The following is a 16,155-nucleotide window of genomic DNA, read 5'->3' on the forward strand; positions in this document are numbered from 1 at the left end:
CCCTTTTCTCTGGGAAAACCGATTCCTGTCATCTGGAGACCAGTAGGAATTTGGGGAGATCTCCACGCCCCTCTCAGAGGTTGGCTGCCCGAAAACCCACGGCCTCATCACTGTAGGAGCAGAAGAAATATGCAAAAAGGATTTGGAGTGCCAATTTTCTTATAGGGCGTAAAAGATGTTATTTTTGGACTGGAGACAAACCCAATGCAATGTGACCTTCCGGTGTGGTTTTCGGTAAAGATGGGCAGGTTGTGGGGAGATTCCATTGCTCAGGCCAGGGGGGGTGTTGCGGTTAAGATCGGCAGCTTCCAATCTGGAGAGCTGAGTTTGATTCCCCCCCCCCATCCTCCTCCACATGTAGCCAGCTGTGTGGCCTTGGGCCAGTCCCAGTTCTCTCAGAGCTCTCTCCGGGTGTCTGTTGTGGGGAGAGGAAGGGGAGGGCTACAAAAAAGACACCTCTTCTGTCCTGGAAGAGTGGTGCATGTTGAGTTGCCAACCTCCAGGAGGGGCCTGGAGCTCCCCCATAAGTACAACTCCTTTCCAGACGGCAGAAATCGATGGCCCCAAGGAAGTGGCCACTTTGGAGGGTGGGCTGGATGGCTTCAGACCCTGACCCGCCCCCACCCCCATGGAGTAGGTGGCCCCGGGTGTGTGCAGGGGCTTCATGGCTGTCTGTGGGTTGGCTTCCTCTCAGCTCAGAAGGTCCGCAGGGTCAGCCCTGGTTGGTCCTTGCATGGGAGACCACCTAGAAAGCCCAGGGTGGCTACGCAGAGGCAGGCAGGGGCCAACCATCTCTGCTCCTCTCTTGCCTTGACTCGGGTGACTCAGATCTCATCAGATCTCAAAAGCTAAGCAGGGCCGGCCCTGGTTGGTTCCCGGAAGGGAGACCCCCTGGGAACTCCTCTGCACATCTCCTGCCTGGAAGACCCTAGAGCAGGGGTGGGCAAACTGCGGCCCTCCAGATGTCCATGGGCTACAATTCCCATGAGCCCCTGCTGGCAGGGGCTCATGGGAATTGTAGTCCGTGGACATCTGGAGGGCCGCAGTTTGCCCACCCCTGCCCTAGAGATTTGTTGGCCTGAAGTCAGCTGCGACGTGGCGGCATTCCCCGCCACCAAGGTCACCTTTCTGCTCCAAGGAGCATTCCAGGCAGTTTCCAGAATAGCACCTAAGACTGCCAGGGCGGGGCAGGTTCTCTCAGCCTAGGTGTCTGCAGGTGTTTGCAGGTGGGAAGGCTACAGACTGACCAGCTGCAGACTCCAACCTGGGGAACTGGGTTTGATTCCCCGCTCCTCCTCCACATGCAGCCAGCTGGGTGACCTTGGGCCAGTCCCAGTTCTCGTAGGGCTGTTCGCACAGAGCAATTCTCTCGGAGCTCTCTCAGACCACCTACCTCGCAGGGCAAGTGGAAGGGAAAGGTGATTTTAAGCCGTTTTGGGACTCCTTCGGGCATTAAAAAAGCAGCTTTGGCCAGGTGCAGGGGTGTTTGCTGGTGGCCTCATTTTGTGCTCCAGCTTGCCTGATAAGGAAGCACCTGGTTAAATCAGTTTTCTTAACTGTACACACAACACAGAATTCAGTTTATAAGAAGGGCAGGATTTTTCTGCATGAGCTTGCTTCTTCTTATGTCTTGCTGTCTGCTGATTTTGCTTCCGGCTCGTCTCTGCTTGGAATACAATTTAATAAGTAGGTAGGAAGAAGAAGATTGGTTCTTATGCCCCGCTTTTCACTACCTGAAGGAGCCACAAACCGGCTTCCCAACACCTTTCCCTTCCTCTCCCCACAAAAGACACCCTGTGAGGTAGGTGAGGCCGAGAGAGCTGTAAGAGAACTGCCCTGCAAGAACAGCTCTAAGAGAACAGCTGTAAGAGAACCCAAGCTGGCTGCATCTGGAGGGGGGGGGGAGAATCAAACCCAGTTCTCCAAATTAGAGGCCTCTGCACTTAGCCATTCTACCACTGCACCACACGGACGTTGGTTTTACACAAGAAATAGTTGCAGGTGGCATGGCAGTCAGGTTGCCAACCTCCAGGCAGGTCCTGGATTTCTTCTGGGATTATGACGGATCTCCAGTCTGCAGAGGTCAGTTCCCCTGGAGAAAAGTGGCTGCGCTGGAGGGTGAAGTTTACGGCATTGAACCCTGCTGAGCCACATTCCCACTAGGAAAGTATAAAACGCACAAGAAAATCTCTGGGAGAAACCAGTCTGGGGATCATGTTTTGTCGTCCGCCAGCAGGGGGAGGAGTTGCCTCATTCCCGGGGAAAGTAAAAGCTCCAAGGGAGAAAAAAAGTTTCTTTTTGTTCCAGGTGTTTGGAAAATTACCTCAATGACCACAGAAGCACGGCCCCTGCCTGCCTCTGCTGCTGAGGAGGACCACGGAGGTCCTCTTCGGGAAGGCCAGGAGAGCTCCGAGGCGTTCCGGGTGGAGAATGGGGACATGGCTAAGCACCTTGTCTTGACTGCTGCACCGGATGACTCCTGGGTCCCCCCTTTGGATGGCGCCCTCATTTCCTTCGACGAGGACCCTGCTGCGGGTCACCCATCCGCCTCCGTCCAGAAGGACAGCCCTTTTGCTGAGAGCTCCCAGTCCCTCTCTCTGCTCACCTCCTCAGAGGCACCTAAAACGGCCGCTGATGACCCGGGGCAGAATGGCAGCCATTTTGTTCTCCAGGGTAAGGGTCCAGATTCTTCCTTGGAGCAATTCCCTTCAGGTTGGTTGGGCAAAGTGGAGGACAGTAGCCATTCTGCGTGCCAAGGCAGGGCACTAGACATCTTCTCAGAGACGCCAAGTCCTGCTGAAAATACGGACCGGAGGCCTGAAGGGGAAGAGGAAAGGCCTCACGACCGCCAAGAGGCACCCCCAGCTGCAGCGGCCGTCTCCCTGCAATGGCTGGAAGCTTTGGATGCATCAAGCAGACTTGGCCAAGGAGAAGAAGAAAGACCTCACGGCCAAGATGGAGACACCTCAGAGGTTCGGTCGGAGCTACAGCCGTCTGACTCCAGCCTCTCAGGTCTACATGGTGTGGGGGAAGAGAGCCAGAAGCTGGATCTTCACGGCAAGACTCCTGAGGGGGCTTCAGAATTGCCCGCTCAGCTGGAAGCTTCCGGAAGTCCCCAAGAAACAGCCTGCAGTGTGGAAAACAGTCAAGATGGTCTTCCCCCCGAACTCCCCACCCTGCTGCTACAGGGGCCGGATGCTGCAAGCCAGGCATGGGAGGGAAGCCGTCCTCCTCTCCCCGGTCCCAGCGGCCCTCCCTCTGCCGAGCCCCAAGGGATGTTTGACGCTGCCAAGGCTAACCATGGCCTGCAGCCGGGGGGCCGAGAAATGACGGTCCCTGGAGAAGGGGAAAGGTTGACTGGGGGTCTGCAGCAGCAGCCACCAGCGCTGGGGAAAGAACTGGGGGACCAAGTAATGGAAGAGACCCCGGGGGGGACATCCCAGGGGAGGGAAGAGCCTGTTGCCCGCGAGAGAGACCCCAGTGCGGAGGGCCCTTCCCAAGCCCTGGCATCGTCCAGTGTTGGCACCGGCGACCAGCAGAGGGCAGCTGGCACCGGTTGGGAGGAAACGTTTCCCCAGGCAGTGCCACCTGAGCCTGCCCCCGGGGGCCTGACGCCTGGCCATGACGGGGAGGAGAGGGAGGGACCCGGCGCGCCTGAATCCTGTGCCGCCAGGAGCATGAATAGACCTCTGGGTGAGGCTGGAGCCCAAACTGCCCCGGAATCGGAGGAGGGAGAGGAGGCAGCGGAGGACGCCGGGCCGGGCAGCGCAACGAGGGAGCCTGTGGGTGCCCGGGTGTCACACAGCGAAGCACCCTGTTCGGAAGACTCCCCAGAGGCCATGGTCCTCGCCTGTGCCCAGGAATCGCACCAGGAGAATGTGCAGGCTCTGTCCCACGCCCGGTACGTGGCCCCGCACTCGGAGCAGGCGGGTCCCCAGGCCAGGCCCCGGGGGGACCTGCCGTGCCATCCGACGGATCCTGAAGACGGGGAGAATGCGGCAGACCCCATCCGCGCCGCCCCCCTTCCAGACGACCTCTCTGGGGCCGGAGGCCCACCCGCAGAGGACGGGCACCGCTGTCCCCCTGCCGAGACCCCGATCGAGCGCGAGATCCGCCTCCACCTGGCACGAGAGGAGCTTCTTCGGCAGCAGAGGGGCCTGGCCAGCGCTCGGGGCACCCCGGAGTACGTGGAGGTGCGGATCAGGCCCATCCTGAGCCAGAGCGTGCCGCCCTCCCCGCAGGCCAAGGAGAAGGAGCTGCAGTGGGCCGGGGCCCAGATGCAGCGGGAGATCCAGCGGGAGTGCCAGCGGGAGGAGGCCCTGGTGCAGCTGGGGAAGGTGCGGGGGGCGTACGACCGCGGCACCCCGCAGGAGCTGCAGGAGAAGAAGATGATCTTCGAGCAGCAGGCGGCCCCCGCCAAGACGGTGCCCGGCAGCTGGGAGGGGAGCAGGGAGCGCTCCTTCGCGGAGGCCGACGGTGCTTCCCGGGCCCCTCAGCAGCCCTCGCCCGAGAGGCCCCCCGCGGCCCACCCCTTCTTCTGCCTGCGTGCCAAAAGCCCCCAGTCGCTCCTCGAGCGGGAGGTCCAAGAGGCCCAGGAGAGGGAGTGGGAACTCCAGCGGCAGAGGCACAAGATCTACGGCGCTGCGCTCCCCCGGCAGCCCGAGGCCCCCCCGGAGCAAGAGGGGGGGGAGGAGGCCCCCTTCCAGCCAGGTAAGCTCGGGAGCATGCAGGTTGGCGCGTTCACACGTGCCAAACCACGCGCTTTCGGTCCTCTTTCAAGGCACTGCAGCCATCCTTGGGAAAGGAAGGTCCAGAGGCAAAGTGCCCTCCCTGCAATGGGTCTGCGGGTGTCTTCCTTCAGCATGGGCGGGAGGGGGGGGGGATCATGGAGTCATTTAAAACGTTTAAATGAGCCAGCTTGGTGTTGTGGCGAAGAGCAGCAGGTGCTAACCTGGATAACCAGGTTCAATTCCCCACGTGCAGCCATCTGAGGGACCTTGGGCCAGTCACAGTCCTGTTAGAGCTGTTCTCACAGAGCAGTTTTGTCAGAGCTTTCTCAATCCCACCTGTCTCACAGGGGGTCTGTTGTGGGAAGAGGAAGGGAGGGTGATTGGAAGCCGCTTTGAGACTCCTTCGGATAATGAAAGCGGGGCATCAAACCCAACTATATTATTATTATTATTAATAATAATAATAAGCCTCCTTTCTGCCTTATAGGAACTGGAGGTAGCTTTCCATGTCAATAATAATTCAACACATCAAGAGAGCTAGTCAGGGTTGCCAGCTCAGGGCTGGGGAATTCCTGGAGATTTGTGGCGGCAAATATTAGCTCAGGGCAAACAGTCCCTGGCTGAGCACTTAAGGAGGGCGGGGTGGAGAAACAGCAGAGCAATCCCAGGCGCGGGTCATAAACCTGGCAAGCGAAACCAACCGCCCACCACTTTTCCTTCCTCCTCCTTTAAGCACGCGGGAGACGACTTCTGACTCTTGCAGGAGCCCCCCCTCCCTCCCTCTCCCCGGAATTAGGTGCTGCTGAGGCTGTTCCCCAAATCTCCCCCCCCTCCCGCGAGCTCTGCCCCCAGATCTGGAATTTTCCACCTGGAGCAGCGCAGCTAGGTGGTTGGGCACCAAGGTATGGGTCCCCAGAGTGGCAAGGAACCTACTTTGCCAACCCCCAGGGGGGGCGGAGGCAGGCAGGACGTCCCTGGGCATTGCAGCGGCTCTCCAGATGACGGAGACAGACTCCTCTAGAGAAAATGGCTGAAAATGGAGGGTGGCTTCTGTGGCCTTATAGCAGGGGTGGCCAAACTGCGGCTCTCCAGAGGTCCCATCAGCCCCTGGCTCATGGGAATTGTAGTCCATGGACCTCTGGAGTGCCACCCCTGCCCCACAGGCTGCTGAGGTCCACTTCTGCCACAAGCGCCCCCTTCTCAAGGCTGCGTCCCCAAATCCCCAGAGTTGGCAGCCTGACACCCTACGTGTGTGACGGGGGGTTTGACCCTGGCGCCTGGCCCTGTGGCTTCCCCGTTCTCCTTCCCCTCCTTTGTGCACAGGAGCAGAGGCTCTGCCACTTCCCACACAAGACAGATTTAGGGGGGCTCTTGAAGGGCAGCGAACGGTCCAGCGTGGCACCTTGTCTGTCGCCTCAGGGTTGCCAACTCCAGGTTGAGAAATGGCTGGAGATCTGGGATATGTGGGGAGGCAGCACAGTGGGGTACGAAGCACAATGGACTCTGAGCAACCGTTGTCCCCGGGGGAACAGACAGCCTGGAGACCCTGGCTCAGTGGCAGAGCCTCTGCTTGGCAGGCAGAAGGTCCCAGGTTCATTCCCCGGCATCTCCAGCTGAAAGGACCAGGCAGGAGGGGATGGGAAGGACCTTGGCAGGAGACCCTGGCTTAGTGGCAGAGCCTCTGCTTGGCAGGCAGAAGGTCCCAGGTTCAATCCCCAGCATCTCCAGTTGGAAGGACCAGGCAGGAGGGGATGGGGAAGACCTTGGCCTGAGACCCTGGCTCAGGGGCAGAGCCTCTGCTTGGCAGGCAGAAGGTCCCAGGTTCAATCCCCAGCATCTCCAGTTGGAAGGACCAGGCAGGAGGGGATGGGGAAGACCTTGGCCTGAGACCCTGGCTCAGGGGCAGAGCCTCTGCTTGGCAGGCAGAAGGTCCCAGGTTCAATCCCCAGCATCTCCAGTTGGAAGGACCAGGCAGGAGGGGGTGGGGAAGACCTTGGCCTGAGACCCTGGCTCAGGGGCAGAGCCTCTGCTTGGCAGGCAGAAGGTCCCAGGTTCAATCCCCGGCATCTCCAGTTGGAAGGACCAGGCAGGATGGGATGGGAAAGACCTTGACCTGAGACCCTGGCTCAGTGGCAGAGCCTTTGCTTGGCCTGCAGGAGGTCCCAGGTACAATCCCCAGTGGCATCTCCAGTCAAAAGGACCAGGCAGGAGGCGATGGGAAAGACCTTGGCCTGAGAGCCTGGCTCAGTGGCAGAGCCTCTGCTTGGCAGGCAGAAGGTCCCAGATTCAATCCCCGGCATCTCCAGTTAGAAGGACCAGGCAGGAGGGGATGGGGGAGACCTTGGCCTGAGACCCTGGCTCAGTGGCAGAGCCTCTGCTAGGCAGGCAGGAGGTCCCAGGTTCAATCCCCTGCATCTCCAGTTAGAAGGACCAGGCAGGAGGGGATGGGGAAGACCTTGGCCTGAGACCCTGGCTCAGGGGCAGAGCCTCTGCTTGGCAGGCAGAAGGTCCCAGGTTCAATCCCCAGCATCTCCAGTTGGAAGGACCAGGCAGGAGGGGGTGGGGAAGACCTTGGCCTGAGACCCTGGCTCAGTGGCAGAGCCTCTGCTTGGCAGGCAGAAGGTCCCAGGTTCAATCCCCGGCATCTCCAGTTGGAAGGACCAGGCAGGATGGGATGGGAAAGACCTTGACCTGAGACCCTGGCTCAGTGGCAGAGCCTTTGCTTGGCCTGCAGGAGGTCCCAGGTACAATCCCCAGTGGCATCTCCAGTCAAAAGGACCAGGCAGGAGGCGATGGGAAAGACCTTGGCCTGAGAGCCTGGCTCAGTGGCAGAGCCTCTGCTTGGCAGGCAGAAGGTCCCAGGTTCAATCCCCGGCATCTCCAGTTAGAAGGACCAGGCAGGAGGGGATGGGGGAGACCTTGGCCTGAGACCCTGGCTCAGTGGCAGAGCCTCTGCTAGGCAGGCAGGAGGTCCCAGGTTCAATCCCCGGCATCTCCAGTTAGAAGGACCAGGCAGGAGGGGATGGGGAAGACCTTGGCCTGAGACCCTGGCTCAGGGGCAGAGCCTCTGCTTGGCAGGCAGAAGGTCCCAGGTTCAATCCCCAGCATCTCCAGTTGGAAGGACCAGGCAGGAGGGGGTGGGGAAGACCTTGGCCTGAGACCCTGGCTCAGTGGCAGAGCCTCTGCTTGGCAGGCAGAAGGTCCCAGGTTCAATCCCCGGCATCTCCAGTTGGAAGGACCAGGCAGGATGGGATGGGAAAGACCTTGACCTGAGACCCTGGCTCAGTGGCAGAGCCTTTGCTTGGCCTGCAGGAGGTCCCAGGTACAATCCCCAGTGGCATCTCCAGTCAAAAGGACCAGGCAGGAGGCGATGGGAAAGACCTTGGCCTGAGAGCCTGGCTCAGTGGCAGAGCCTCTGCTTGGCAGGCAGAAGGTCCCAGGTTCAATCCCCGGCATCTCCAGTTAGAAGGACCAGGCAGGAGGGGATGGGGGAGACCTTGGCCTGAGACCCTGGCTCAGTGGCAGAGCCTCTGCTAGGCAGGCAGGAGGTCCCAGGTTCAATCCCCGGCATCTCCAGTTAGAAGGACCAGGCAGGAGGGGATGGGGAAGACCTTGGCCTGAGACCCTGGCTCAGTGGCAGAGCCTCTGCTTGGTCTGCAGAAGGTCCCAGGTTCAATCCCCAGCATCTCCAGTTAGAAGGATCAGGCAGGAGGGGGTGGGGAAGACCTTGGCCTGAGACCCTGGCTCAGTGGCAGAGCCTTTGCTTGGCCTGCAGGAGGTCCCAGGTACAATCCCCAGTGGCATCTCCAGTCAAAAGGACCAGGCAGGAGGCGATGGGAAAGACCTTGGCCTGAGAGCCTGGCTCAGTGGCAGAGCCTCTGCTTGGCAGGCAGGAGGTCCCAGGGTCAATCCCAGGCTGCAGAGATCAGTTCCTCTGGAGAAAAGGGCTGCTTGGGAGGGGGTCCCTGTCCCCCCCCCCGCCGCCGCCTCCCCATATCTCCCAGAGTTTCTCATCCAGGGGTGTGCAGCCCTCGCCCCTCACATCCCGTGCTGGGGCTCAGGGGGGCGTGGCATCCCTCAGAGGTGCAAAGGGATCTTCCAGGCTCCTGGAGCAAACACTGGTTGAAGTTTAACAGAAGGAAGTGAGTATCCCCGGGACGATGATAGCAGAACTCCGGTGGAATAAAGGTCTCTCTCGGGCTTGCTGATTGCAGGGCCAGGGAGTCCCGCCCTCTCTGAGCCCCACCCAGTCTGCTCCACCTGAGCCGCTCTGGCTCTGCTTACTCAAGGGCTGCTGGTCCCAGCCTGGGAAACCCCTGGAGCAGGGGTAGTCAACTACGGCCCTCCAGATGTCCATGAACTACAATTCCCAGAAGCCCCTGCCAGCATTCGCTGGCAGGGGCTTCTGGGAATTGTAGTCCATGGACATCTGGAGGGCCGCAGTTTGACTACCCCTGCCCTGGAGGGTTGGGGGCTGTGCCTACGTAGGGGGCATTTCAGGGAGAGATTTCTATGGTCTACCTAGGGATGCCAGCCCCCAGGTGGGGCCAGTCGGCAGAGATCAGTTCAGAGAAGGGCTGGTTGGGAGGGGGACTCTGTGGCCCTGGACCCCAACATTATACCCCACTGAAGGTCCTTCCCACCTACTCCGGGCACCACCTCCAACGTCTCCAGGTGTTTCCCAAACCAGAGGTTGCAACCCTAGGTAGGCCATAGAGTTTGGCCTCTGAAGCTGTCATTCCCCTCCCCATCCCCCCCATCCCCATCTCTGCCATTTGAGGGTTCCCTTTTCATTTCAGGAGAACTCTGAACTCCCCCTGAAAGTTGGCAACCTAAGTGTGGAGGGAAATGCACTTTGCACCTTCTCAGAAGCACTGTTGAATCGCTCTCTTGCTTTGTCTCCTTGTTTTCAGAGAGACCGCCCTGCAAGAAACTGGACGTGACCTGGCCCCCACCCAGCCCATCTGAGCCCTGCCAGGTGAATGGCCTTCACCAGGTAACACCCCCTGCGCTGCCTCACTTCTGGTCCCACTTGGGGTTGAGCTGTGCTCAGGAGCAGCCTGGCCTGTTCTCCATAGGCCAGAAACTGCTACTCATTTCCCTTTATAACTCTTCAATGAAAAGGGCCGGAGAATTGCTTTTTCTTATCTTTTCTCAAGGAAAGCTGGGAAACAAGAAACCATGACACAAGCTTATTGTGATGAAAAAGCAGTACCCAGGAATTGGGGGCGGGGCAACAGGAGGGGCACAGAAGCATTCTTTGGCAACACTTCCCTTCTTCAAGGAAGGGTGTAGCCCCCGCTCCCTCCCTCCCCCCCCCCCAGTGTAGATTCATCAGCCTCTCTCCCTCATTCTGGTCCTTGGCAGCCCCCAAAATCCAGCACAAGAGAAAACTGTCCAAAGTTATCTTTCCTTTTGCATACCTCTTGGGAACAAAGCCTCAATGGCTCCATTGTCCTGCATTTAAATTTTGTTTCATTTGCATTGATAGCCGCAGGCAGGCAAAAGACACAGGACATGCTCAGACACCCCCCCCCCCCCCCGCTTTCCTAGAACTGCAACTATGGAAAGAAACTATGGGATGTTCCTTTCTTTTGCTCGCTCATTGATTCTTTACCATGGGGGTGGGGGAACTGGCCTTCCCTCCCTCTCTTCCTCCCCCCCCTCAGTTATCTGTCTTCCTTCCTCCTCAATCTTTCTTTCTTTCTTTCTTTCTTTCTTTCTTCCTTCCTTCCTTCCTTCCTTCCTTCCTTCCTTCCTTCCTTCCTTCCTTCCTTCCTTCCTTTCGGCACTGATAAATCTGTTCTGACCGAGCAGTGATATCAGGGCTCTCTCCGCCTCTCCTCCCTCACAGGGTGTCTGTTGTGGGGAGAGGAAAGGGAAGGAGAATGTAAGCTGCTTTGAGCCTCCTTCAGGTAGGGAAAAGCGGCATCTAAGAACCAGCTCTTCTTCCTCCTCTTCTTCCTCTCCTTCCTCTCCTTCCTTCCTTTCTTCCTTCCTCCCTCCCTCCCTCCCACTCCAGGTGCCCTTGGCTTTTTCTGCTCTCTCACCAGGCCTCGGAAGCCACCGGGTCATCCCTGGTTAATTCTTGGAGGGGAGACCAGCAAAGAGGTCCTGGGTGGCCCTACAGAGGCAGGCAGTGCCCAACCCCCTCTGTTTTCCCTCTGCTTGACCCGGGTAGCCCAAGCTAGCTCCGTCGCATCAGATCTCGGACGCTCAGCAGGGTGGGCCCAGGTGAGTCCTCGGGGGGGGGGGAGGGGGGAGACCACCAAAGAAATCCAGGGTTGCTTTGCAGAGGCAGGCAGTGGGCAACCACCTCTAAATGTCCCTTGCCCTCCCGGGGCTTGCCATAAATCAGCTGCGAAGACAGAGATCCCTAACGCTTTTCCCGTTCTCCCCTCCCTGTGCTTGATCCTGCAGCTGGAGAGGAGCCCCCGGAGCCGCCAACGGAGTGCCTTGATCCAGCGCTGGGAGTCGGGGGCCGTGGGCAGCCAGGAGAGCCAGGATTAGGGGCCGGCCTGGCAGGAGGAGGGCCCGCAAGGCTCACCAGTGCCTCCCACCCTCCCTGCTCCGCACCGCATGCCCCGCGCCTCCCGTGCCAGCCGTAGAGTCTTTCCAAGATTTGCCAAAGAAAAATGTGCAGAAGCATTTCGGCACAACTCTGACTGCGCCGGTTTAGAGCCGACGGCCTTCTCTCCGGTCTCTCTTTGGAGCACGGAGGAGAGACTCGGGGCCGATTCCCTTTTGTCCATGTGCCTGAGTGGGACCCGAGTGAGAATGACGCGTAGCCTCCAAGCACTTTCTGCTCTTTGTCAGATTTCACCTGTGCCCAGCGGCCAAGCGACGATGTGGGGCTTGCTGCCCGGAGAGAACCATGCGTAGGAAGATGGTCGTGCCCCACGAGGGGGCCTCCTGACAGCCCCTGGGATTTGGCCCCTGTGGGACACAAGACTGCTGGGCTGGAGGGGCCACTGGCCTGACCCAAAAAGGCTTCTCTTCTCTTTTGATGTTCTCCGTCTTCTGCGTGCTGGCGGGGGGTTGGGGGTTGGGGGTAACAGTGGGAAAGCTTCTGGAGTTCTGGCCCCACTGGCGGACCTCCAGATGCCAGCCGGGTCTTGGCCGCTGCTGCATGTCACAGTGCTGGCCTGGAGGGGCCACTGGCCTGATCCAGCATGGCTTCCCTCATGCTCCTAAGTGTGGCTGATTGCAGGATGAGGTTTTGAAGCACATACGTGTGTGCAGAGACCCTCTTTCGTGCCAGCAGCATCTCCCAGCTCCAGGTCAGGCAACGAGCTCGCCCCTCGTGGTGCCTGGGCAGAGGTGTCTCTCGATGCTTGCTCAGAGAAGTGGTGACATCCCAGGGCCCCTGCTTGAACTCAGGATCGAGGCCCAGCGGTGTCTTCAAGGTATCTCCGCAGGCATCTCTACTGGGCACCTGTCCCAGCTGTTAATGCCAAGGGAAGGGGTCCCGAAAGGGCTTCTCCAGAGAGGCGTGGTCAGGTGGCCCACCTGGGTGCTAAAGGTGGCCGAGGGGCAGACAGGTCAGAGCAGGACATGGTTCACGGGGAAGGCCGGCTGGAATCGTAGCTCCTCGGTTGACGCTAGAGCGTTTCTCCGTGGACTGGGCCTCGTGTTTGTTGGGCTGGCCCTGGGATACACCTTTTTGGGTTGCCAGTTCTGGGCTGGAGATTTTGGACCTTGGAGGGGGGAGGGTGTCTCAGCAGAGGATAATGCCCCAGTGTCCACCTTCCAAAGCAGCCCTTCCCTGCAGGGGAACTGACCTCTGTTGTCTGGAGAGGTCAGTTGTAATACCGGGAGAGATCCAGGCCCTGCCTGGAGGTTGGCATCCGTGCTCTGGCCTCGGTGTTTCACTCCATAATGAAGCTGCTTAATTGCCGGTGATTCTGGGAGGGGCGGGATTCCACGGCAGGCGGATTTCCCTTTTCTGAGTTGTGGCATTCCGATGCGTTGGCCTGGCGTTTGGTGCACAGTAATAAAACCTGCTAAATGGGAACGGGGCGTCTGCTTCCAGCTCCCTCTCCCTGCCCTGCGTCCCGTGGAAATGGAGAGGCGCATGTGTCAATGTGTCAACAGGGTGTGGGTGCGGGGAGGGGGTGGCAGTGCAGGGGCCGGGGTTGCCCACGCCAAGTCTCCTCGTCCAACCGGTCAGACTGCATTCTAGCCGGGGACGGACGCTGCGGCCCGAAGGTCCAAGGGGGGGGAGCCTTTGTCCTCTTAGAGCTCTGGGTGGTTGGCTGGGAAGAGGCTAACTGTGGCCCTCCGGATGTCCATGGACTACAATTCCCAGAAGCCCCTGCCAGCGAATGCTGGCAGGGGCTCCTGGGAATTGTAATCCATGGACATCTGGAGGGCCGCAGTTTGACTACCCCTGCTCTAGAACCAGTTCGGCCCAAACTCTTCTTAGAAACTAAAAGGGCTCCACGGAGGCTGTCGTATTTCGGTCACCGAAACGACAACCCTGCGAGGGAAGGCGGCAGGAGAAGGAGAACGTTCGCCTGGAGATGAATGGGCTCCCTCAAGGAACCTTCGCTTTGCAAGACCACAGCAAGGCTGTTAGGGACTGGATGTTTTGGAGGGTGTTCGTTCCGAGGGTCCCCCTAAGACAAATGTCCCACATTACATTAACATTTAAGCTGGTAAAAAAAAAATTAAAAATCTGTTCTGCTCCCAGGGGCTAGAAGCAAAAGTCAGAACCGGTCTGGGGGTCAGAGCCAGGGGACTCAGCCCAGCGCAAACATGAGCCAGGGGTCCTGACCAAGGGTGTTGAGAAGGGAGGGGGGTTTGCTCTGCACCGCTTCGGATGGGCCACTGGAGAATTGACGGGCTCTGCCAGTAGCTCCCCCCACAATACGAACCAACTCCAAGTTGAGAAATACCAGGAGATTTGGGGGGTGGGGGGCTGGAGCGTGCAGAGGGGAGGGTTTGGGATAGGAGACCCTGCATTAGAGCTGACCTCCCAAATGAATTAGAGCTGACCTCCCAAAGTTGCTGTTTATTTCCCCAGGGGAACCGATCTCTGTTGACTGGAGTTCAACTTTAATTCCGGGAGATCTCCAGCCACTGCCTGGAGATTGGCGATCATGTTACTGCATGGCTGAAGATGTAGGCAAGACAATATCTTTAAAGTTCAAGGCATCCATTTGGGGGCTGTGCCCACCTGTGTCAGAACCCCAAAGGTGCCTACAGGCTCGGAAGAAGAAGAGTCGGTTCTTATAAGCCGCTTTCCTCTGCCTGAAGGAGAATCCAATCGCCTTCCCTTTCCTCTCCCCACAACAGACACCCTGTGAGGCAAGTAAGACCGAGAAAGCTCTGACAGAACTGCTTTGTGAAAGCAGCACTATCAGAGATGCAATGAGCCCGAGATCACACAGCATGTGGAGGAGGAGCGGGGAATCGAACCCGGCTCGCCAGATTAGAAGTCTGCACTCCCAACCACTCCACCAAGCTGACTCTCAGAAAGGTTTGGGGACCCCTGTCCTATGACACACCACGAAAACAAAATGGTGCGTGGAGGAAGCCACAGCCTTGCCTCTCTGGCAAATGTCTGCAAAATGAAGAGGCCACCATCGATAACCTGAATCGACGGAGCCCCGTCAACAGCACCACGCATGTATCCACCCAAGGCCTGGCAGGCCAGCAGTTCTCCAAGCCCTCAGCAAATGTTCAAACAAATGTCAAGGGCAAACGGTCACAGCCAATGGTTAGACTGAGTCTCTGGGCCTGAGTGCCTGGCACATGTGCTCAGGAAAGGGGGAACTGGCTAAGCCAGGGGTAGTCAAACTGCGGCCCTCCAGATGTCCATGGACTACAATTCCCAGGAGCCCCTGCCAGCAAATGCTGGCAGGGGCTCCTGGGAATTGTAGTCCATGGACATCTGGAGGGCCGCAGTTTTGACTACCGCTGGGCTAAACGGAGCCATTGTTATGAAGCGAAGAGCAGGAAGGGGCAGCCCCACCCTTAGAGGGGGCTGTCGAAACACCCAACGACACCATGTGGAATTGGGACCCTGGTCTGGGAGGTTGAATACAGCGGCCAGCTCTGGGCTAGGAAATACTCATAGGTTTTGGGGATGGAGCCGGAGAAGGTCATGGCTTTCGGGTGGAGGGTCTTCCCTGGGGCACCATGCTCAGAGCCCCAGGCATTTTCTCCAGGGGAGCGGATCTCTGTTGCATGGAGATGTGGTAACAGTGGGAGGTCTCCAGCTCCTGCCTGGAGGATGGCAACCGCAGTGAAGGTGTGACAGGGAAATCAGTGTTTGAACATGGCTGTGCCAGGCAAGAGGCGAGGCCCTCCTGGGTGGGGCTGTTTGCTCAGAGGGCGATTAGCCTCCTGGGTTTGCCCTCCCTGGTTCTCAGCCTCTTTTGTTCCAGGGCGTTTTGTCTCCAGGTGGAAAAGAACAAAAGAGCCGTAACCGGGAGGGGCCTGGGAAGGTGCTGGCGGTGGGGGGGGGGAGGTCAGCCGGACAGCCGCAAATGGGCTGGCCAGACCTTTTTTAGGAAACTCCAGATCTGTGGAGGGAAACTGGGGGTGACGTTTTGGGAGAGGAAGGAGCTCAGAAAGTGGGAAGTCCCCAGTACAAAATGGCCCTTTTCTCCAGGGGAACTGGAGAGGTGGAATTCCAGGGGATCCCGAGGCCCCACCTGGAGGCTGGCATCCCTGACCCTCAGTGGGGTCCAAGGCCACAGAGACCCCCCTCCCAAGCAGCCCTTTTCTTCAGGGGAACTGAGCTCTGCAGCCTGGAGAGGAGCTGGAATTCCAGGGGATCCCCAGGCCCCACCTGGAGGCTGGCATCCCTGACCCTCAGTGGGGTCCAAGGCCACAGAGTCCCCCCTCCCTAGCAGCCCTTTCCTCCAGGGGAACTGAGCTCTGCAGTCTGGAGAGGAGCTGGAATTCCAGGGGATCCCCAGGCCCCACCTGGAGGCTGGCATCCCTGACCCTCAGTGGGGTCCAAGGCCACAGAGACCCCCCTCCCAAGCAGCCCTTTTCTCCAGGGGAACTGAGCTCTGCAGCCTGGAGAGGAGCTGGAATTCCAGGGGATCCCCAGGCCCCACCTGGAGGCTGGCATCCCTGACCCTCAGTGGGGTCCAAGGCCACAGAGTCCCCCCCTCCCAAGCAGCCCTTTCCTCCAGGGGAACTGATCTCTGCAGTCTGGAGAGGAGCTGGAGTTCCGGGGGATCCCCAGGCCCTACCTGGAGGCTGGCATCCCTGACCCTCAGTGGGGTCCAAGGCCACAGAATCCCCCCTCCCAAGCAGCCCTTTCCTCCAGGGGAACTGATCGCTGCAGTCTGGAGAGGAGCTGGAATTCCGGGGGATCCCCAGGCCCCACCTGGAGGCTGGCATCCCTGACCCTCAGGGGGGTCCCAGGCCACAGAGTCCCCCCTCCCGAGCAGCCCTTTTCTCCAGG

At 59.1% G+C, this 16,155-nt stretch overlaps 1 protein-coding gene across 3 annotated transcripts in view; it reads left to right on the top strand.

The window, feature by feature from the left end:
- Window positions 1-12,744, top strand: part of MISP3 (MISP family member 3) — a 38,546-nt gene extending 25,802 nt beyond the window's left edge. The window contains exons 3-6 of one of the 3 annotated variants that reach the window (XM_077329819.1): window positions 2,308-4,710; window positions 9,644-9,726; window positions 10,784-10,964; window positions 11,151-12,744. In XM_077329819.1, coding sequence (XP_077185934.1) covers window positions 2,328-4,710; window positions 9,644-9,726; window positions 10,784-10,921 — 2,604 coding nt within the window. In that variant the 5' untranslated portion in view covers window positions 2,308-2,327 and the 3' untranslated portion in view covers window positions 10,922-10,964; window positions 11,151-12,744. The remainder of the gene's footprint in view (window positions 1-2,307; window positions 4,711-9,643; window positions 9,727-10,783; window positions 10,965-11,150) is intronic. The other 2 variants (XM_077329821.1, XM_077329820.1) reach the window with 2 other exon arrangements.
- The last annotated feature ends 3,411 nt before the right edge of the window (window positions 12,745-16,155 follow it).

This window comes from Paroedura picta, chromosome 3 (genome assembly GCF_049243985.1).
Source record: "Paroedura picta isolate Pp20150507F chromosome 3, Ppicta_v3.0, whole genome shotgun sequence".
Classification (NCBI taxonomy): Eukaryota; Metazoa; Chordata; class Lepidosauria; order Squamata; family Gekkonidae; genus Paroedura; species Paroedura picta.